This window comes from Botrytis sinoallii (assembly GCF_014898435.1).
Source record: "Botrytis sinoallii strain Bc 23 chromosome Unknown BSIN_032, whole genome shotgun sequence".
Classification (NCBI taxonomy): Eukaryota; Fungi; Ascomycota; class Leotiomycetes; order Helotiales; family Sclerotiniaceae; genus Botrytis; species Botrytis sinoallii.
In genome coordinates, this window is record NW_024066059.1 from 128,863 (window position 1) to 149,909 (window position 21,047).

At 42.8% G+C, this 21,047-nt stretch overlaps 6 protein-coding genes across 6 annotated transcripts; 1 reads left to right on the forward strand and 5 right to left on the reverse strand.

Moving 5' to 3' along the window:
• Positions 1-996: 996 nt before the first annotated feature.
• Positions 997-1,544, reverse strand: EAF02_011420 (uncharacterized protein; the record flags this gene model as incomplete). Its single annotated transcript, XM_038907467.1, has 2 exons — positions 997-1,127; positions 1,169-1,544. 2 exons carry the CDS (start codon positions 1,542-1,544, stop codon positions 997-999), a joined length of 507 nt encoding a protein of 168 aa, XP_038752689.1.
• A 921-nt stretch (positions 1,545-2,465) lies between these two features.
• On the reverse strand, positions 2,466-4,526 carry EAF02_011421 (uncharacterized protein; the record flags this gene model as incomplete). The annotated part of the gene is made up of 5 exons (XM_038907468.1): positions 4,465-4,526; positions 4,192-4,402; positions 2,922-4,135; positions 2,665-2,867; positions 2,466-2,600 (listed from the first exon to the last, which is right to left on the reverse strand). Exons 2-5 carry the CDS (start codon positions 4,272-4,274, stop codon positions 2,466-2,468), a joined length of 1,635 nt encoding a protein of 544 aa, XP_038752690.1. The 5' UTR covers positions 4,275-4,402; positions 4,465-4,526.
• Positions 4,527-8,985: 4,459 nt separating this feature from the next.
• EAF02_011422 (uncharacterized protein) lies at positions 8,986-12,115 on the reverse strand. The gene is made up of 5 exons (XM_038907469.1): positions 11,904-12,115; positions 11,213-11,840; positions 10,766-11,164; positions 9,117-10,527; positions 8,986-9,046 (listed from the first exon to the last, which is right to left on the reverse strand). The coding sequence occupies exons 3-4, from the start codon at positions 10,844-10,846 to the stop codon at positions 9,241-9,243; spliced, it is 1,368 nt and encodes a 455-aa protein (XP_038752691.1). The 5' UTR covers positions 10,847-11,164; positions 11,213-11,840; positions 11,904-12,115; the 3' UTR covers positions 8,986-9,046; positions 9,117-9,240.
• Positions 12,116-12,392: 277 nt separating this feature from the next.
• Positions 12,393-14,394, forward strand: EAF02_011423 (uncharacterized protein; the record flags this gene model as incomplete). The annotated part of the gene is made up of 3 exons (XM_038907470.1): positions 12,393-12,778; positions 12,828-13,189; positions 13,238-14,394. The coding sequence occupies 3 exons, from the start codon at positions 12,393-12,395 to the stop codon at positions 14,392-14,394; spliced, it is 1,905 nt and encodes a 634-aa protein (XP_038752692.1).
• A 701-nt stretch (positions 14,395-15,095) lies between these two features.
• EAF02_011424 (uncharacterized protein) lies at positions 15,096-17,350 on the reverse strand (the record flags this gene model as incomplete). The annotated part of the gene is made up of 4 exons (XM_038907471.1): positions 15,096-15,256; positions 15,320-16,904; positions 16,955-17,266; positions 17,318-17,350. 4 exons carry the CDS (start codon positions 17,348-17,350, stop codon positions 15,096-15,098), a joined length of 2,091 nt encoding a protein of 696 aa, XP_038752693.1.
• Positions 17,351-18,028: 678 nt separating this feature from the next.
• EAF02_011425 (uncharacterized protein) lies at positions 18,029-20,755 on the reverse strand (the record flags this gene model as incomplete). The annotated part of the gene is made up of 2 exons (XM_038907472.1): positions 18,029-20,606; positions 20,667-20,755. The coding sequence occupies 2 exons, from the start codon at positions 20,753-20,755 to the stop codon at positions 18,029-18,031; spliced, it is 2,667 nt and encodes an 888-aa protein (XP_038752694.1).
• Positions 20,756-21,047: the final 292 nt, after the last annotated feature.

Genomic DNA, 21,047 nt, shown 5'->3' on the forward strand with positions numbered 1-21,047 from the left:
TATGGGTGAGAGGTTAGTAGTGCGTGGTTTGGGTTTGTGTCGGTGTTTTACGCATATTCATTTTCGTGAAGAGATATGAGGAGGATTACTGGGCATGTTGTGGTGTATCAATACTATATGAGATGATTCAGGAAGAACGAAAAGGAATATTTGGGCAGCTGAATAGTGTGATTTGATTATAAATTATAAATTAAAGATTAAAGAATATAAACTACGATTTCTATCAACGAGATGATAGTCAAATAAATTAAATACATAACATCGAGATCGCTTATAAATTAAAATGTTTTGTGCACGTCGAGGTCTATCTCGATAACGGGAATGAATACTTAGTAGATACGATATCGGTATTGGTATTAGTAATGCTATGCGATGCGATGTGGTATAGTGGAAAGAGTGGTATGGTATCTGCTGGGTAGGTAGATCCTGTTTTATCGTTCGTAGATTCCAAGGCGGAGGATTCTTTTGGATAGGGTGGATGGTTCCGCAGGCTCTGGTTTCGAAAGGGGGTGGAGGATGGTGTGAAGATCGCGAGGATTGTGCTAGAGTTGGGGGTTGTTTCGAACGGTTGGGTTAAGTGCGAAGGAGAATTTGGTGTTGATGGATGCTGATGGTTGAGGTGCCTGGCTTGAGGTAGAGGATGAGGAAGAGCTAGAGTAGAGAATCTTATCCGCGACTTCAAAACAAATCTGGACTCCGCTTCATCAACCTCTATGAGATTGTGTGCCCAAACACGGTTTCCATCCATTTATAATGAATGATAAGCTGTATTTAAAGATCTACCGGCTTCCAATGGATATAGAATCTCGTATGTGCACTGTGGCTAGTATCTCGAATTGTTGGTAATAAGGATGGCAACCAGGTCGTGGATAAGAGTGACGATTGACAAAATGACGCGGCGTTTCGAACATTGGAAAGGCGGAAGCTAGTCGCTTAACCAAAAAGAAACGTCCAGTTGTGGTGTGGGAGAGTCTCGGGCGTAGTCATATAGCACGATTAAGCTTCAAGGAGCTTTTGCAAGTGCTTTGCATGTGCCTCTTTACGCTCATCACTTAAAACCCCTATGTACACCCCATTACACATTTCCGCAGGATTATGTAATGTTGAGCATGTAATCACATCATCCACTTTACGGAGTGTTATCTCGTTCACCACCGGAAGTATACACCGATCCATCGTTTTTCAGTAAGGTGTTTGTATTCATCGCCGCCAAAGCGAAACATTTTCCTTGCGACAATCCATCGAGCTTCGGAGCTGGTATGAGCATGCCTCAACATCAACTTGCAGCTCCAGACAACTTCCTCCTGTGGATATATATATTGAGTCAAGTGACGGCTATCTTCGTGGACTTCGGTGAGTGTGGCGTTTATTGCAAGCTTCCATATAGCTTCTCTGATCTCTGGAGGTAACTTGTGGAATTTAGTGAACTCGTGTAACTGAGAAGAGGCCTTCACATTCAAAACCTCGCGACGAATTTCCTCTTCATCGTTGATGTTATCATAGATATCACCGTGAATCTTGCAGTGCTTGTAATTGTGCTCCATATCTCTTTGTTCGCATTTGCTTCGCTTCCACGGTTTCCCTGAGCTCTTGCTCGCCTAGGTGCTTATTGTGAGTGACCTTCATATCCGATTGTTTGTAATAGGGGGATGGGACGTAATTAAAGTCTTTTGATTGTGTTTTATTATAATATATGAAATGGGACAATTAGAATAAGCTTCCTCTAAATAGATGGCGTATATCCCTGGAGAATTATAACTAAGAACGGTAATCAATATGATCTTGTCGCAACTAATCTTTAGAGGTTTTCGTCATGGAATTGAGAATCGAGTTGTCGTAGGCGTAACGTACATTATATTTTTATACATTGACCTGAATTGAGAAGATATATGATCAATAATTGTGGATACACGTTAGAAATGAGGAGTATCAGAAAATAATTCTTAATTGTCATAAAAAAAAGTACAGATGAGAATCCCATGATCTGTAGGGAATCTGGGGATTTAAAAGGTTGAAGGAAAAGATGGCTGCGCAAGCTAGTCGTTAGAGTGAAGCTAGACACGCTCGAGACACGGTAAGTGGGAAAAGCTAATCTTTGGACTAACATCAATTTCTGTGGGTACGAAAGAATAGAGAGAATCATAATAATTGGGACACTGATTCACGACTAGTAAATAAAAGCATCTGCAGTGTATGGCATAAGAAATGGAAATCGACAGTAGGTAAATATCAAAATGCTGCCCAAAAGAACCAAAACAAGGGAATACCACCCTCAGTATGAAATGGGAAAATGAATTCTGGAAGCAGAGAAGAGTTTTGTATATATACAAAATAAATCGCTGCACAAAAACTTCTTGGCCATAAACCTGGATATCTAAACGGAAAACAAATCTATAAGGCGTCTTCTATTTCTATAATATAAGAATTGCGTCTCTTGTAGACTCTCATCGTATTTTCGGATGTAGTTAGGGCCAAGAACCCCCCAGAATGGGACTTCCGCCGGCCATTTCAAAGAATTTTATATCTTCCATTTCATTTGGTAGCCAACTGAACTCCTCCAGATTCGAGAAATCATTTCCACGAGTGCATCGAGGAGGTTTCTATTCTCTGAGTTTCAGAGAGTTTCCATTCCCATTGCATATTCTCGTTCAGGACAAGGTTTACCACCTCACTCATTTGCATGAGTTTTTCTGAAACCGGGTATACTTCTCTAGGTCGATAAATCAGTTTCTGTTCGAGGTTCCAGAAACCTCGTACGAGATTGATCGTTGATGAGCTGTCCCACATCCCCTCCTTTCTTGGACACCGCAGTAGAAGTTCTAATGCTTTATGACGAGTTGTTTCATTGGGCGACTTTACGCAAGTGACTAATCAGGATGGAATCAGTATTAAGTTATAACATTGTAGACTAAACGACTTACAATATAAAGGAGCAATCAAACCCAAATCGGCTGAGAATGTGAATGCAGGTCTCCCAGCTTTAGCATCTTCCTCAGCAGCATTAATCAAAGATCTCGCAAGACTGACGATGACTTGGAATTCCGAATCGAACACGGCGAACTTTTTGGGATCATTAACGGAGTCCTTGATGATTCGAGGATCGTTTAGGTCTAGTTCGGTAACCCTAGCCATAATATGCACAGTTGCATAATGTACTTTGCACAGTGCAGCGCCTCTCAATTGTTTACTGTCAAAAGTATGACTCTGGCTTTTTATGAAGTTCTCAAACGAGACTCTCCAAGCGTCCAATTGCGTACGAGATTTTACATATAAATCCATCGCTGATTTTGGTTGACAGGCGGAAGGAAGGTTACCATCCCATAAGTAACCCCCCCGGAAAAGGCTATCGGATGCGTGAAGGAGACTTCTTCTTGCTGCATCCAGGTTTTTGAATTCTCTCGGTATGATATTTTCTCGAGTACTGATAGTTGATATTACTTTTGCGAAAGCCATGCGTTCTGGAACTTCTCTGGTATCGATGTACAGAATAGCTTGTATGCAAAGTCTCATGAACATAGGTACAATGTTTTCTTCTATCAGATCCTCGTCTTGAGAATTGTTTCGTAATCGCGAATTCTGCAATATCTTTAGGCCGCTCTGCAAATGCATCACTGCGCTTGAAAAATGACCCCGTAGAGAATCAAAGCAAACGAAAAGAATACAAGACATTAAAGCTGTGAGAGGTTTCTGTTTGCCTGCCGCTAAAGACCGTCTAAGGTGTGAAATGGCCTTTGTATATTGACTTGTAGCGAACCCAAATCCTGATCTTGCAGCATCGCATTTTGTCGCAAGATCCAATCTTCGGTTCGAGAAATCTTCGTGGAGGGTCCCAAGTCCTATGATAGCATGCCGAAGAGATGGGTCCACAGAGCCTGCTTGCAATATGAGATGATTCCAGAAAGAGGGATCAAAATATCCACTGAGCTCTGTTGCTGTATTGGAAACAAAGTATTGAAAACCTCGCCGTTCATTTACAGTACCAGGTAAAAATGTAGGGACTCGTTGAATGTCTGACAATGTTTGTAGTTCCGGGCTCAACCTCTTCAGGTCTGTGGAATACCCATCACATTTTCGTCCAGTGGAAATACATCTTTCACATGAAGGCTTGGCTTCATCGCACTTGACTCGACGTATCCTGGATTATGTCAATGAGGATCATTCCTTGACCGGAACAACATTCCAAATTCATACTTGCAAGTTTGGCAGCCTGTCTTCACTTTGGGTCCACATCTCCTAGATCGGGGTATAATTTGATTGGGGGTTTCAATAGGCATTGTCTCTTCCAAACTTTCGAAAAATCTCCGGGGGATCCAATCGAATTGTCAATGATGGCGGGAATGAATAAGCAAGTAGATACGATGCAACCTCTTACACGGAAGTAGAAAAGGCTTGGAATGGAAAGCTAAGTCCCTACCTATGTCAATATATACATATGTAGCACTGCCCATTACATGACAATCTTACATGCTCCCCTTTCTTGATACTCAGCCTTATGTGATGTGGAGGGTCCATGAGATACTGCATATAGAATTCCACCAATCTGTAGGCATTCTTTCCTTGCCTGAGATATTTTAAATCAAGAAACCCCTTGACACTGTGAGATTAAGTTAACTCGTAAATCCTCTTTGCTTGGCCCTCGGCAGTAGCCTCGCCTAAGCCACAAGGCTGATATCGTAAAAGGTGCGAGTGAACCAATGAAACATGATTATATAATGTATTACTAAATAAAGCTCCATTCTTCACCGCCTCAATTAAGCTATCTTAAGTATTTTGATTCCACATTAGGCGTCGACTTTTATGTCAAAGAATGGGATTCATTCTACAAATTCATACTTCAATTTGATGCTCCACGCGCTCCTCTTCTAACACAGTCAGATCCTACAGATCAAGAGTAGTTCAAGTCCTTGGCTGAACAGCGCAGAACCCAGAATTGATGTCATTTAATGGTGTCCATGAAAGGTATAGATAATCCAGATGATTGATTAATAAATGAAGAAGGCTCAGTTCTAATCTTAAAGTCGTGCACTTGCAGATCTCTCTCTACTCCGTACGGGCCACAAGATTGATTGCTTTCATTTCTGTAAGAATGAGAACCAAGAAGAGAAAACCAACCAGGATGAAAATCATAGATCAAAAGTGCAAAACTTAAGTTTCTGCTCCGACACCTGAGTGATTCGAACACTCGCTCCCGAAGGAAATGCCTGACTCTGTTCTTACAGTAGCAGGGCATCGCGTTAACCACTCCGCCAAAGTGCCTATTTCATATTCTTTCACCTGTTCAAATGCATATAAGTTGTATGCAAAAGATAGTGGGGATTTGAGGGTATCAGGTTTGGTTGAGCGGGTGTGGTGGAGCTGGCAATATTCAAAAACCCGCATGGGTCCACATAGCGCGGCTATATGCACATAGGATTTCCATCCTCCGATATCATTGGCAAGCGTTATGATAGCTTCAAGGTTAGGGCCCAACAGGTCCAAAAACGTTCAGAGGATCTGGTTTATCTCATCTCGTATATGAGCCTCAACCTGCGACTTGCAACAAATCGTTGAGGGCATGTAGCTTTGATCAAGTGATGATCAGCCTCCCCCGATCCTTCACTATACAAGAACCCACGGCGACCTTATCGATCTAGCATATAGCATTGAATGGATTCTGTTCAAGATCATCGGCAAGATGCACTGAGTGGCAGCTGGACGCACATTTACCACATCGCCATAAACACAACTCTCGATTATTTGGTTGGAGGACATCTTGATAACAGACAGGTACCATAGCGATTGAACATGGCATGAATTTGATCATTGCTTTCTGCACTAGCAATAACCAAGTTGGCATAAAGCACAAATATGATGTATTTGATTTCATACATGTTACGACTTGTTCAGAGATCTTACTCTATGCTGCTTGCTATCATTGAAACCTTATCCCCTACTATTTCCCCCTTCTCTCCTGGGCCCTGCAAGAAACTACTAAATTATGTCAATTATTCATTCCTCATCATCTTTCCTTGGTGGAAGAAGAAGCAAATCGATTATGTGATTGACTTTTAGTGCAAAACAGTACGATCTGATGTCAATTTGATACTATCACGGGAATTTCTAATTTACCTTCTGTCTTCCCTGCCCTCCTCTGCAACTTCTCATGATCAGCTTGATACCTACCAAATCCTGCCGATTTTCTTTTTTTCTCTCCTCACTACGGAGGAGAGAACTCCTTCCTTTCCCTAATCAAGGAGAGGAGAGGAGTTTGAATACTCTACACCTTGCTTGCAGATACATCATGAGTGGGTAGGTAGCTCTCAAATGTCAAAGACAAAAGTCTGGCATGGAAAGCTTCTGGCGAAGAGATCTCTTCATCGTCAATAGACGTTCAATTCGTTATTCTGGAAAGCCAACTGTCTTCCGATGGTCATTCGAGTTTCATGAAGGTAAATGAAAGTTTCTGCTCTTTAGGCATAGTTCATTTCGGTAAGTCCTTCTTCATGCAAAAATACTAGTGACTACAGTCCATCCATCGATCACCCAAGTCACGAGAAGAAACGGGAATTGCGGCACCTAGTCCTACATATTCAGTTCCATTTGGACTCTCGAGAGACGTAGAAAAAGATGTATGTATGTCTCAATCAAGCGAACAGGAAGTTTGACCACCAGTAAAACACTTCAAGGACCTAATTATTCCCTTAGGTGCATATGAGAGCATACTTGAATATCCTTGGGGGGGGAGAAAAGGCTGACCTTCTATCTGACATTACCAAATACAATTATTTATTCGTGGTTAATTTCTATAGAAAATTATGTGTCAGTATTGAGGTGATCAATCAAAACCCGGCTTAATTTCTCCCCCGAATATCGGTCCGGATTAATATATCAATCACGTGTCAATTGCCTCGGCTAGCAAAAAGACTGCCACAACAACAAAAAAAGATCACAGAGATCCCAAGAAAATGTCAAAAAAGAATTTGAACATGAGATTCAAGGAATTCTGTGCTGAACTCTCTGACGGGGAGTCGAACCCCGGTCTCCCGCGACTTGCAATGTTATTGACAAGCGGAAATCATGACCGTTAGACCATCAAAGATGTTGTGCTATTGTTGTTGAGGACTCCGACATTTAAATATATATTATAATATGTGCTTAGTACAGACAGGGGTGGAGAGTGGTAGGTGGGGCGGGATGTGATACATGTAGCGAGCGGAACTTGGGCTGGCTCGGCTGGGTAGAAGAGAGCTACGGGGAGGGGGCGAGGGGCGATTAGATTTAGGTATATCATCAAAGATAACGTTTCCGGCAAGGAGCGAAAGGGTTAGAAATGATCAGTGTTGTCTTGAATGTCGCCAAAGAAATTCATTTGTGAAAAGTGGATTATGATATTATTGTTGTAACACTAATGGAGATTAAGTTGAGATTGTTATGAGAAAGACATGTTGGCGATAGCGATGTTGAAAAAGATAATTGTGAAACACTTAAGCGTGCTAAATCGTGGAGATAATGATAAAAGCTCAAGGGCGAGTTATATATATGACTTCAAGTATTTAGGTACTGGGGATCTCGGGAACCTCATCGCTCACGGATTGGCATTGAGAATAGCGGAAAGTCTATGTATTCTCGTGGGATTTATTTATCTTGCGGGTTTGCAAGAAGTGAATTGGGGAAATCATACATAAATATGAACCATCAATCCTTGATTCCAGACGAAATAATACTGAAGTTCCACATATTTCTTACTATCCTCCTCATAATCTCATCTATAAATCTCTTTATTAAAATCACCGGATTCTATGTACAGTATTCAATCCTCTTTTAAAACACTATTCGACAACAGCTTTATCAAACAATCAAATCATGTCAGGCAATGATTGTCGATTCCAGAAGTACTATTAACACATTTGAAACCGGTACAAATCAGATACCTCCCTATCATACCCCTCCAGCTCTCCAGAAGGAGCCTGCCTCAATCTACCTAAGCTATATAATCTTGCCAATCCTTTCTTTATCTTCGATATCTTCAAGTGTGTACTCTACGAGCTTGAGGGATAAATATAAGCCAGCCCATGAGGTCACACCAAACTGTACGACAATGAAGCTTCAAGCTAGTGACTTTACTTGAATAATGCACAGTAGATAACGATCGCTCTATTCTTGTCTCGAAAGATAATCTTGCTCGGAAAGTAGTTATGGGTAAGTTTCTGGGAATGATATCTATCTATCTATCACGGTTATTGCCATTACGTATACTATTCATCGACCGGCTCTTGGGGTGCGGATATTACTATTTCCAAATCAAGTTCTATCATTCTCGTCTCATTGATTACCGGGTGGTAAAAGACTTAAGCGCTCTATCTTTGAAGAACTGCGCTCTGAGATATGGGAAAGCAACAAAGGCTGTCTGGAAAGTAAAAGGACTCCCTCTGTGTGCACCATAGAATGAGCAAGCAAATCCAACAAAGCCATTCTAAATTTTTCCAAGCGCTGATGAGATGAAAGATAAGTCATCTAAGACACTATCATTCAGTATTCACTAAAAAACTCTTCCTTCATCCCATAATATCAAGATGATCAAAACATAAATCACCATCTCTCATATCACCGTACCAAATGACACTCATAACAAAACAAATGCCAAACATCAGCAACACACCAGCATACAAAAAGTAAGTAATGAAACCCAATGCATTCTTCTATGGAAAGAGCTATGTACACCAAGAATATGAATTCCCTCACTATCTTGCTGCAAGCAGCAGAATTAACCATTACATTTTCTCTGTATCCTATGAACCTCTCTCTCTGTCTCTAGGTAAGATACATCTTGTATATCCTCCTGGAACCTGCAGAATTTCCTGCACTATCGTGATTTGTAATTCCGTAGTAAGTGTAGGGGTGAAAGCGCAAATCGTTCCATCTATACATATGTAACATGTGTAATATGTATAAACAGTTGAAGTATCCTCGCTCCAACGCCTATGTTTTCGTAAAGTCGTAAATCGTACGGAGAATCAATTCATGAGTCTCTCTCTCTCTCTCTCTCTCTCTCTCTCTATCGATCCGTCTATCAAATCCTTTGTCAATGAAACTTTTGTGCAACAAGTGAAAATCCGCAAAAGACAATATAATCTTACAAACCGTCGAAGTCCTTGTATCCCTAATATCAGTCCACAGCCATCGTCCCAAGTCCCAATCCTCGTCCTCAAAGCCACCCCCCCTTGCTCTCTCTCAAATCCTAAAACAGAATCAACATTAACATCAACCCCACGAATAATACTCCATATCTCTCTCCGTCTCCCTCTCATACACAACTCCATCAAACTCTGGTTTTTTCCAACCCACAACATCGCGTTCCATCATATTCATATACGCTCTATACGCGCCCAAACTCATGTATTCATGACAACCCGGACAGTCGAAATACTTCTCTCCCATTCCTTCCCCATCATTATCGCAAACATGAACTCTGCTCAAGAAGTCCGGGTCCTGGTGCACAAAGACTCCTTGTCTATAATTGAAGACTCGAGGAGAAAAGGAAGGTTCTGTCATCCATCCTCCGTAATTAATAGAATAATGACGACGCTCCCATCTGTCTTCTCTTGATAAGATGGTGAAACTCTCAACACCATTATTCTCCCAATCGCAACTAATCTGCGGATGTCCTCGAATCCTTCTCAACTCAGGTCTTTTAGAAATGGGCGCATAAACAATTTTAAGGGTTTCTAGCTCCCTTAGTTTTAAATCCGAGGGCTTAGAACGATGATTCCAATCACCCCAGAGAAGACGAAGTTCGATTGGTGAATCAATAAGTGAAGAATCGATTGCAAGATGCTTAACATCACTCAATGGATGACGAGCCGCCGAATCATTGGCCCCAAAGATCGCCTTGGTAGTCGTGAAATTACTAGTATAAGGACTCACGTCTTCAATCGAAGTTCCAGCTCGTCGAATATAAACAGTATCGACATCGAGATCTACGTAAATTTTAGCTCCACATGCTGAGGGAGGGAGAGCCAACTGTTTGAAGAGAGGGAGGAGTTCATCGCGCGCTTCGCCGCAGGTAGAGAGAAGTACAGGAATGGGGCTAAGCGAAACGAGTGACTCTGTTGGGTGGTCATAGGTGAGGTGTACAATGCGGGGGTGGCAGGCCGCAAATTTCCAGATTTTGACGCGCAATTCTTTAGGGAGAAAGGGGAAAAGGCTGAAGGTTGTCAGGGTTGAGGAGCGGAGGAACATTCTTGGGAGGGTTTCTGGTAAGGGCCAAGATAATTGCTGAAGTTCTAGGACTGGAGTTCCGGGAAGTGGTGAATCAGAAATTGGCGATTCAGAAATTGGAGGTGTTAAAGGTGGAGTGTCAATGGTGTCGACTGTTGAAGCATAGATTGATTTATTGCCCATAATATTAGCTGCCGAAGCATAGATTGATTCTCTACCCATGGTGAAGCTTAAGTAATCATGATAATCATCAGTGAGCGGGAATGTTGCTGGTGCTATGATGAAGTTCGAGCCATCATTTGGTAGTGGCGAATTTGTTGTTTGCTTTCGCTAGAATAATAATTAGAAATGTTTGTGGTTTGTGGGATACAGGAATTGATGGTAGTAATACAGTTTTGGACCACAACATCGACAATCTTGATATCATTTCTGGTTTGATTTGCAATCACTGCTGTAATTTTGGAAGACCTGGCCGAGATTCGCAAGGATATGAAGCATCCGAGCATTTTCTGGTGGTACCTTTGAAGGGGAAGAAGGGGGGAGGGGGAAGGGGGTGGAAAAAACTCACAACAGACAACTTTTGGAGGTTCTGTAAGATTCCTCTTTTGATCGACTTTGGACTAAGTGAATGAAGCATTTCACCTGCCATTGTAGGAGTTATAGCGTTAAAACCTTTGCAGCTTTCTGTTGTAGATATTCGAATTCTTGTTGTTGAAATATGCGTAAAGAAGACAGATCGGAAGAAGATTGTTGCAAAAGGAAGATAACAGAGACCTGATATGTGAAATTATTTGCAGACTTCAATTCACTCTCGAGGCGCGCTTGATTTGAAAGAGATCAGATCGCAGGTGTTACCCACATGCTCTCGAATTTGGTACGTGGTGATCTTGATGTGGAAAGTGAATCTGGATGTTGTTGATAATTGGGATGAGAACTATCAAGGTGTGTATCTTCTACTGTCCTTGTGCTATGCCATGTTATGAAGGTGCTTTAATTTACCGAGAAGGGTACTAACTTGAAGATGGCGACAACAGAACGTTCTGGCGTGATTGTTCTAAACAAAAGGACAAACAAGAAACGGCACAGCCCCCGCGTCTTTTTGACCTTCGAGCAGATTCGAGATCACAACTCCCATGGATGGGGGCATGATTTAAAAGATTGCTATGGCAACAATGAAGACGGTACATGATGTATACATAATGAAACATAACATTCATACATGGTCTTCATCTGCACATGCCAAAGCATGTAATTGAGCTGCCAAAGATGAAGTTGATATACAATACTGTAACTTGTTTTTTAAACCGTGTTGTAGCTTTGGAAAAACGTGATCTCAGCTATATTCAGAGGTGATCTCAAAGAAAAGAACAGTCGATTGATTAAACAATGTCATTCAACACGACGAGGACAAGAAAGGAAGATAGCTGAACATCATGAATCTATCAAGGACATGTAGCTCTGCTCCAATACAACCGCGAAGCAGTATAAAGTATAAACTTGAGGAAACTTGCAACTAATAATGGCCTTGATCTCCAAGTGCTTCTATGTTCACCTACGTAGGTAGCTGGAGGTACATGATATTGGAAAGGCTACCTATGTAGGGTAAGATCTTCTCATACTACTGCACTTCAGATGATAGTCGTCTGTATATGAGTCAGGTTCATGAGTAGAGAGAGGGGTAGAGATTCGACCAGGGAGTTATTCACCAATAGTGATCGACGCCGTTGACCTGTGATATTGCAATATATCCTCATATGATAAAGATATACATGGACATCCCTCAGATGCTTGAATACACCTAAGCCCGCATTACTAGAAAGATGAATATCGTTGTAGATAAGAAAATGTGGCCATACAAAGTGCGGATATTTACGTGACTCTATTTTCGATCTATGTTTGAGATTTCTCCACGATTACCTCGATGTAATGTGATGAATGTGATGAATGTGATGTTCCCTTTCATTCTGGAGTCCTACGTGTAACATGCAAGCTCAAACTTAAAATGAACAAGGACAAGGGTTTATTCATCACCCACAATTAAACCCCAAACATCCCAAACATCGTCATTCTACCTAAGAGTTACTGTCGAATAATGCACAGCACAACATCCATATTTCTCAAGATATCTTTACCCTCAATCGAGGGCATATCTATATTCATTCCTCACACATAAATCCCATTTCTTTGGATATGCGATGGCAGCCCAACGTCGAGGAGAAGATCCATTGAACATCGAAATTAGTAACATCACTGCCGATCTCCCACCCCTCTCGGCACTATTCATGATATATTTCGATATCAAGGCTGGCTATACAATTGGATGGAAACGTTCATTACCAGGCATTGAATTAGATGGAGTGGTTGAATATAGGAGTCTGCCGTCGGGCTTACATACAGTGGAAGAGGATCTTATATACTTCACCCATGATAATTATGCAGGACTCAGCGCATTCGTCAACGCGCCTGCGGATAAAAGTTCGAGGAATGCGAGGATGATTGCTGTAGGTATCATGGTGCCTTTGAGTTATGGAAGGTTGGGCAGGAGCTGGAAGCATGCTGAGAGCTTGAAGGATCTCGCAAGGTATGACTCCGCGACCAATTGATGTGATACCTGCTGACGCTCTTTTCAGCGAGCTTATACTTGACGAGAGCAAGACGGAGCGACTTGAGGGATTTTGGGAGAGTCACAAAGGCGATGATCTGGGGAAAAGTAAAGACACCGACTCACCACTAGATTCTCCGTCAAGTGCTAGATCCAAAGCTCGGAATACACCACCGAAAGCAAAAGGTCACAATAGAGATCGTTCAGCTTCCGATGGCACAGCTTTAATACCCCCTGGACACACATTGTCGGTATATCACCCTGCTTGGAGCTTACCAAGACTCTTGGACACATTTGGCCCTATGATATTCCCAATACATAGAGCTGCACTTTTACGGAGGAGGATTTTGATCAGTGCGCATGCGCCTGTACATGAGACATGCGATTTTGGTTAGAAAGCCTTTCTATGCAGTTCTTACGTCAACTAATGTCAAACAGTGTATGACATATCCATTCTATCAAATATCCCACTTGCAGTCAGCGATCTACTAGAACCAACTGCACCACCACAAAGACTTCGACCCCTTTTCTCAATCGGTGTTCACGATATACCCCTCCTCGAAGATGACCTCAAAGCCTCGAAACGAAGAGCCGCCTCCGAAGATACCGTTCAGACTGAAGGGCGCGATGAGCCTGGCTGTGGTTGGATAGCGTGTACAACCGACAGTATTCTTGCTACCAAAACCCATCTCTACGATATCCTCATAACCATGCCACCACCCCACGCCTCCACATCCACCGCAAAAGTCTGGCCCAAAATCGAATTATCGCCTGGCGGCATCGAACTAAAAGCCACCCAACGTGATCTACGCCGTTACAAAGCCCTCCGGTGGGGTCTATCCCGAACCCCCCAGCCCGCCTCTCCAGACATAAGCACCTCGCGCCGCGCATCCACCACCTCCTATTTCGAGCAATTTCCCTCCCCTACCACCCTTGACACCTCTACTGCTACTCTTCCTCCCCGAGACGATCCCAATCTCGATATCTCCGATACAGACTCTATCATTGAGCCCGTCTCTTGGGCTGCGCTCGCATATTCCGGATTCATATGGTGGGCTTCAGCGGGCGAACAGCGCCTCCATTCTCAAGAAGAATGGGAAGCTGATTCGGCACTTCTATCCTCTCCTCACACGCCAAATCCGTTCCCTACCCCGTTAGGTTTCAATGCGAGTGGGATGATGACGGCGGAAACGGAGATGGGTATCATTGCCTATTTCCATCGTTTTACTACGCAGATCCTTACGTGCTTGAGTGATATTATTGATGCGAGTGATTCGGACGATGAAAGAGAAGATGATCAAATACATTCACACAGTTCTTCTTCGCCATTAATCAATAGAGGAAATCGCAACAATTCTGGTGGTGGCGGTAGAGGAGGAGACGCAACCGACAATTCCTCTTTAGAAGAGGAGGAAGAAGAAGGAGATGGACTGAGCTGTGTATACATCAGTAGTGCAGATATGGAACGCATGGGTCTCGATGTATGGAGCGCAGGCGACTATACGTTTGTAGAGGAAATCGTAAGAGAATATTTTGGGAGGAAGGCAAAGATTGAAGGGAGGGGAGTGGATATTTGTGGTGTGAGGATTTGTTAGGGGGATTATGAGCTGGGGGTAGTTTGGATTGGAACTGGGATGGTGAGAGATGGATTGGTAGAGTTGTGATAGCTGTACTTCATTTAAACCCCCTTTCTTTTCGTCTTTATATAGGAAGAAGAAAAGGAGCGCCAAGATGGGAGTTCTAGATCGGCGTGTAGGAGTTTGGAGTCTTGAATCCTCATCTGGATCTGCATTTGATGCTGGTATTGGTGCCAGAAAGCAAGGAAAGAAGGAAAAGGAAAGGATTGAATCACGCGTCGAAATATTCATGTAGACTAATTTCAATTGTGTCACTTTCATCTTATGCTTCACATCATTTGCACTATGAAAACACTAGAGACAAATGGGTTTACATATATTTTAAGGATGTAAATGGATGATGTGCTTGGAATGAACATAAGAAGGTTAAATGTATTCATTCTTTCATAATCGGAATTTCCAATTCAATTCATTGCATTTCTGTTCTGCTCTACTCCAAGCAAAGCTACAGTCGCACACAACAAGCTATGTGTATAACATACAACGCCAACCCAAAATGCTCATCACGCCTATTTTGTACAAGTACACAAGATAAAGTTTCCCCCAATAAAGAAATAATCCCGAACACCCAAGAGAATCAGTCAGATAAGCGTAAAAGAGTAAGTGTTGGAAATCCGCTTCAGAATGAATTCATGATATAGATTTAGAAGCGTGACTCATTATTCCCCATCAGTATCTGTATCTGTATCCGTTTCACTCTGTTCATCAACTTCTTCTTCGGTGTTGCTATCCTCATCACTCGAGTCTCGAGCTACCTGCTTCTTCTTTTTGGGTGGCGGGACACCAGTTTTCATGGCTTGCATCTGTCCTGCTAGGGAATCTATTATAGATTTTGTTAGTACGAACTCAATTAAAAAATGATAATACTGAGATTTTAACATACCTTCATCCGGTTCACTGATATCGTCCTCTGCATCGATTTCCATAGCCTTGCTTGCATCTTCCACGACAAGTGTAGCTTCAAGCTTGGTATCAAATCCAACATATGAATCACAGATGAGATGCATGACGAAGGTGTAGCTTCCGGGTTGTGGGGGAGCCTGGAACTGTGCCTTAAGCGTTTGCATATTGAAAGTAGGTTTTCCACTTTCATCAAATATGGGTTTGTCGAAGGCAAAGAATGTGAAAGGTGGTACCGCAATCTTGCCTTGCTTGCTATCGGTGAGGAAAACATGCCATTTTGGCGAATGGTCACGTGTAAAGTAGGGGGCGAATGCAAGAGGTGGGAAGATCTGCTTATTTTCGGCCTTTTCGCCCTTGGCAGACTTCTTCGCGCGGCCAAGGATGGCATCAAGATCATCCTCGTCTGGGTCAATATCTTCCAAATCGAGTTCGTTAACCTTAGGAACGTTCTCGCTTCCAGGAGGGATAAATCGCCCTTTGACAACAAAGGATACCAATGAGCTAGGGGTGATAAACTTTTCGCCTGTAACCTTGAAGAATGCCTTCTCAACCTGTAAACGAGGAAGTTGCTTTGCAGTAGACATGGCCGTTTTATATTGAGCTTCTGTGAGAAGCCCATTTCCAACACTCAACTTCTTTCGGTATGCGTTTGGTAGTGCCATATATTGCTGAAGGGTCAAATGAGTTTTGGAGTCGCCTTCAATTGCCTTTGCGATAGCTGGGGTAATATATGGTAATTGAAGAAGGGGCGAGGCATTCGGTGGTAAAGCTTGAACGATGTTTTGAGCAGTCGCGTATGATGCAAGAATAGGGCCAGTAGTTGTGAAAGCGAGAGTGATAGCTGTGAATGCATTGTTGAGGTCATGAGCGATAGGAGCAACTTCGTATTTTGCCTTGTTGAGTTCAGAGTCTTCAAGTTCAGTTCGGCCCAAGTATGCCCATAGTAATGCAAGAGCCTTTCGTCGGGCACCGCCATCTAAATCCTCTAGCTTTGTTTTGTCCTTGGCTGACAAGCCCGCTGCAGCAGTGATTCCATCTCCTTCTGCAAGAACCCTTGATTCCAATTTGCCAAGTCCCGAATCAGCTTTGTGGCCTTTCAAAATTTTCTTGTATTCAACACCACTGCTTAAAGCACCAACAATTCCACCCTCGGTAATGCTCTCTTGATATTCTTGGAACAAGTTGTTGGCACTTTCAATCAAGACCTTCTCTTTTGACATGCGCTGAGTGCCATACCACCAGGTTCCGACAAGGTAAGGAAGTAAAACTCCCAAAAGAAGCGCATAGACAAGTACGACGTATTTTCCGTTTCCTTCAGAGACGATCCAGGTGGGCAAAGCAATTCCGATGCTAAAGCTCTGTTTGCCATCAGGATGTCCAAATTGTATATAGTTGTTTCGGATCTCCTCATCAGTAAGTGCCTTGTATGCCTTTGTAAGCTCTACGAAGTAGTCGTTCAATGATTCGATTGTTTGGTTTTTAGCTGGGTCAGGTCTGATCTTATCAGGGTGGAATTTCAACGAAAGTCTTTTGTAGTGTGATTTGATTTCCTTTTCAGTAGCGGACTGTTGCGAAATTAGCCAATATCAAAAAGACATGTTTAGAGCCACATTACCTCTTTGATATCTAAGATATCATATGGATTCCAGATTTTTGCTACAGTTCTGGCTGTAACTTGAAATTGGTATGCCATAAGAGCTACTATCGCCCACCCCACAACCATGGCAATCATGCGTTTTATCTTTCTCTGTTTTCTTCTCTGTGCCCTCCTTTGACTATCGATGAGATCCGCATGTTCTGGCTTGTAATCCGTCTTTATTCGGGGCGCTGTGGCGCCTGGATCTGATCTGGGTCTTAAAACGTCCCAAGTCAAAGCTGTAGATACGATTCCAACGAGTGTACCGACGAAGATAGGGAAAAATTGTCCCTGCAAAATGTTAGCTGACCTCCTTGTGCTATATGCGCAAAAGTTCCATACCTGTTCATCGTAGGAATAATCCGTTCCACTCATCTTGAAATTATTTTTTGGCCTTCAAGACCTTTCTTTTAAAGTGAAATTGCACGCAAATTAGAATTTCAATTCAACTCTCCCCTCCAAATGTTGTTTGCGACAATGTATCTAGCGAAGGAAGGACATGAAAGAAATTTATAAGTTGATTGTTCTTCGAAAGAAGATGTGTTATCATACGTTTCGACTTTTTGGCTCTCGAGCTTTTGAGATGTGGCTCGAACTTCAGTCATCACTGGAGAAAGAGAGGCTAGCTACGATTGGTATAGTTTGAAGCTCCCCACCAATCGAAACTCTTAAAACGAACTTTAAATTCAGGTGAAATCTGGACAGAGAAAGATATCGAAGAAAGGATTTATAAAGGATTTATTTATACATTCCAGATGTGGCCCTCAATGAAATAATAGTATGAGCTGCATGAAGTGTAAATCGGGGTTATTTATCATATATTAAGCTATTTATATTGATGAATATTTACACCAAGCCAATTCCGTTCTTAATCACCTTGACTTCATTCTACAGTCTTCCCAGAAGTTCGACACCGACAGCACCATCAGCATCATCACGTATCTAAGATTCCCAGCGCAAACTCCCGTATGCCAGATCTGAAACCAATCCTATGGCGCCTAGCAATGCAAATCAATGTTTATCCCCACCCAAATACTTATCTTGATATCATTTCTATCCTTCCTTAGCAAAAACATAGCAAACTTTACATCTTTCATCCTCTAGAACCGAAAGTAAGACGTCGTCATCTAGGGACTGTTTTACGTCGTTTACCTCTGTTGCAATCGAATCCGCCGATTTAACGTGGAACATCGAAGTATCAATGTGTCTATACTCCATTAACGCTTGCATCTTCTTTCCTTTCTTGGATCGTTTTCCTTTAATGGCTTCAAGAGCAATTTTTTGCTGGGCCTCCACATTTGCTTTAGTTGCTGGCACCAGTGAACAAGCTGGATTGATAGGGAATTCATCATCATCGTCTTCTTCATCCTCTTCGCCCGCGCTGATCTCTTTATTGGGTTCCGGGATCTCAGATGATGATAAAACTGGCTCCTCGCGACCAACTCCTCCGCATTCACAACCCAGGAGCTCGTGAGTTTGGCATTGCGCATTTACATCTAATCTAAAGAGATCTCGTAACTCATCGGCTGAAAAACTTGCTTCGTTCTTCTTGCCATCCATGACACTGTCGGCGAGCCCCATCTTAGTAACTTGTCGCTGATATATCTTTTCATCCATACCTCCCGACATTAGAAACCTGTATATCTTGACTGGACGCTTTTGCCCGTCGCGGTGGATACGTGCCATGGCTTGAAGGTCAGTAGCAGGATTCCAGTCAACGTCAAACAATACGAGGCGTGATGCTCCAATTAGGTTTATACCAGCACCGCCGGATTTAGCTGAAAGGAGAAAGGCAAAATATTTTGATGCAGGTGTCTTGTTGAACGTATTTACCAGATCCTGTCGCTTTGCCTGAGGAGTGCTACCATCAAGGCGCAGAAAAGGTAAATTCAATGACGAAAGGTGCGACATTAGCAGGTCCAGAGTAGAAGTATAGTTGGAGACAAGAACTATCTTTTCGGTAGTTGACTTCGAAAGCCGCAGAAGCATACGATTTAGAACTCTGAATTTACTGCTGGCCACAACTGGATTTTTCTTGAGAATCTCGGGAGGTATGCTTTCTAAAAGCTGAGCAACGTTTGAATTGCTAGGCGTATCTGTATCGTTCTTTTTGACAAGGAGGCTCGGAGCGTTGCAAACCTTCTTAAGCATAGTGATAAGCTGTAGAGAGGCCTCTGAGCTGCCAAGGACTCTGCCAAATACCGGAGAGGCTAGAACATGCTGATATACCTCAGCCTGAGCTTGAGTGGGCTTGCAGAACAGTACATATTCTATCTTTGGCTTCAAATATTTTGCAAGTATGCTGGCGTTTCGACGTAATATGAATAACTTTGTCAACTCCGCCAACTCCTCTTCTCGGGCCGTTCCCTTCTCCATGTCGCTCTCTGTAGCCCCTGGTTGTCTGCTTTTCAAGATTGGGGCCTCGAAACATTTTTTGAAAGTATTGTAGCCATTGAGAAGACCGGGGTTCACAAAGTCCACCATTGTAAAGAACTCTGATAAATCATTTTGTATGGGTGTTCCAGATAAAATGACTCGTCTCTCAGTATTCAAATTCTTGATTGCCTGCGCCGATTTGTTCGCAGCAGTCTTCAAGCGATGCCCTTCATCAGCTACGACTATATCTATTCCACCTCCTTTCTTTAACTCTTCCTGCACTGTGCGTAGCTTTTCGTATCCGATGATCATGACGCTATAGCTCTTGCCGTGAGTGAAATCAGTAAGTCGAATGTTTTTGGATCCATCTGCAACGAAAACGCCTATTCTTTCATTACCGAGCCACTTGTTGAATTCTGCTTTCCAATTAGAGATAAGAGTCACAGGACAGACGATCAAGGCCTTCTTTATGACGCCCCCCTCGTGTGGGTGCTCCGGATTTTGCTTCAATAACGTCCATAACAGCGCAATTGTCTGTAGTGTCTTTCCAAGGCCCATCTCATCAGCTAAGATTGCACCCTGGCCATTGAAGGAACGGTAGCCCATAACGCACTCATACAAAAACTTAACTCCCTCCTTTTGATGATCACGTAGATGGCGACCCAAGAAGGGATCGACAACAACATCCACAACTTGCTTGCCTTTCGCAACAAACTTTGGATTGGGCCGCTGCATTACAATCGCCCCTGGTGCAGAGGGATCATGCCGGGGAGTTGGCGCACCGCTTTTGTTCTGTGGCATGATTGTCGTTGTTAGAAGAGGATTCTTGAAATGGGATTTGACTGCATCACTTTTCGGAGCAGAGGCATAAAAACTTTTGGCAGGAATTGCCGAGCCTAAGCCACTATCCTTTCTCTTCCCAAGTGTGCTCGTAGAATTGTTTTTCGATATATTTGATAGGGTTGAATTAGGCGGAGGTCGTGCGGCTGGACTGCTGTGACTGTCTGCTGTAGTAGATTTACCACCATTATTTAAAAAGTGTCGGCCAGAAAGGAAATCTGCCTTTGTAATGGCTGCATCAATCTCAACATCCTTCCCTCCAATGCTCAATGTACTGCCGGGTAACAAAGGCTCATTATACATGCAGCGACCCATGTCTCTGCCATCAATATTTTGAAGTCGAGCGTACCCTCCGGTGACTGCGAGTACTCCATCCCCATTCCAGGTCTTATGTTTCTTCATTGTGAATTTGCGCCTGTGGAACTCATTAATATGATTTCGGAGCAGAAGGGGGGAGGGGAGGGCAAACACTCACCATAATACCAAATAGTATCCGTCAATGCTGGTTGGATTTTCTGATGAAGTAGAGGCTTGAGTTGCTTCGACAGGATTCTTTACAACCATCAAAGGTTTTCGAGGCGCATTGGCAGCCGAAGATGCAATCGGAGCTTTAATTTTGGAGCCTCTTCAACATTGTGAATCAGAAGCCGCCCTCTTCTTTGCCACCGGTTTAGTCAGAATTTCTTCCTCAGAATCTGATATGACCTGGATATCTGAGAACTCATCGACCGGCTTAGAAGGTTTTGGCGCACTTTTTAAGAGTGGAGGCCGGAATGGTTTGAACATTTATTTTGACATTCGTTGAAAGCAGGGTAAATGCTGAGACGCGATGGTTATAAGATTCGTGTTTTGTCGC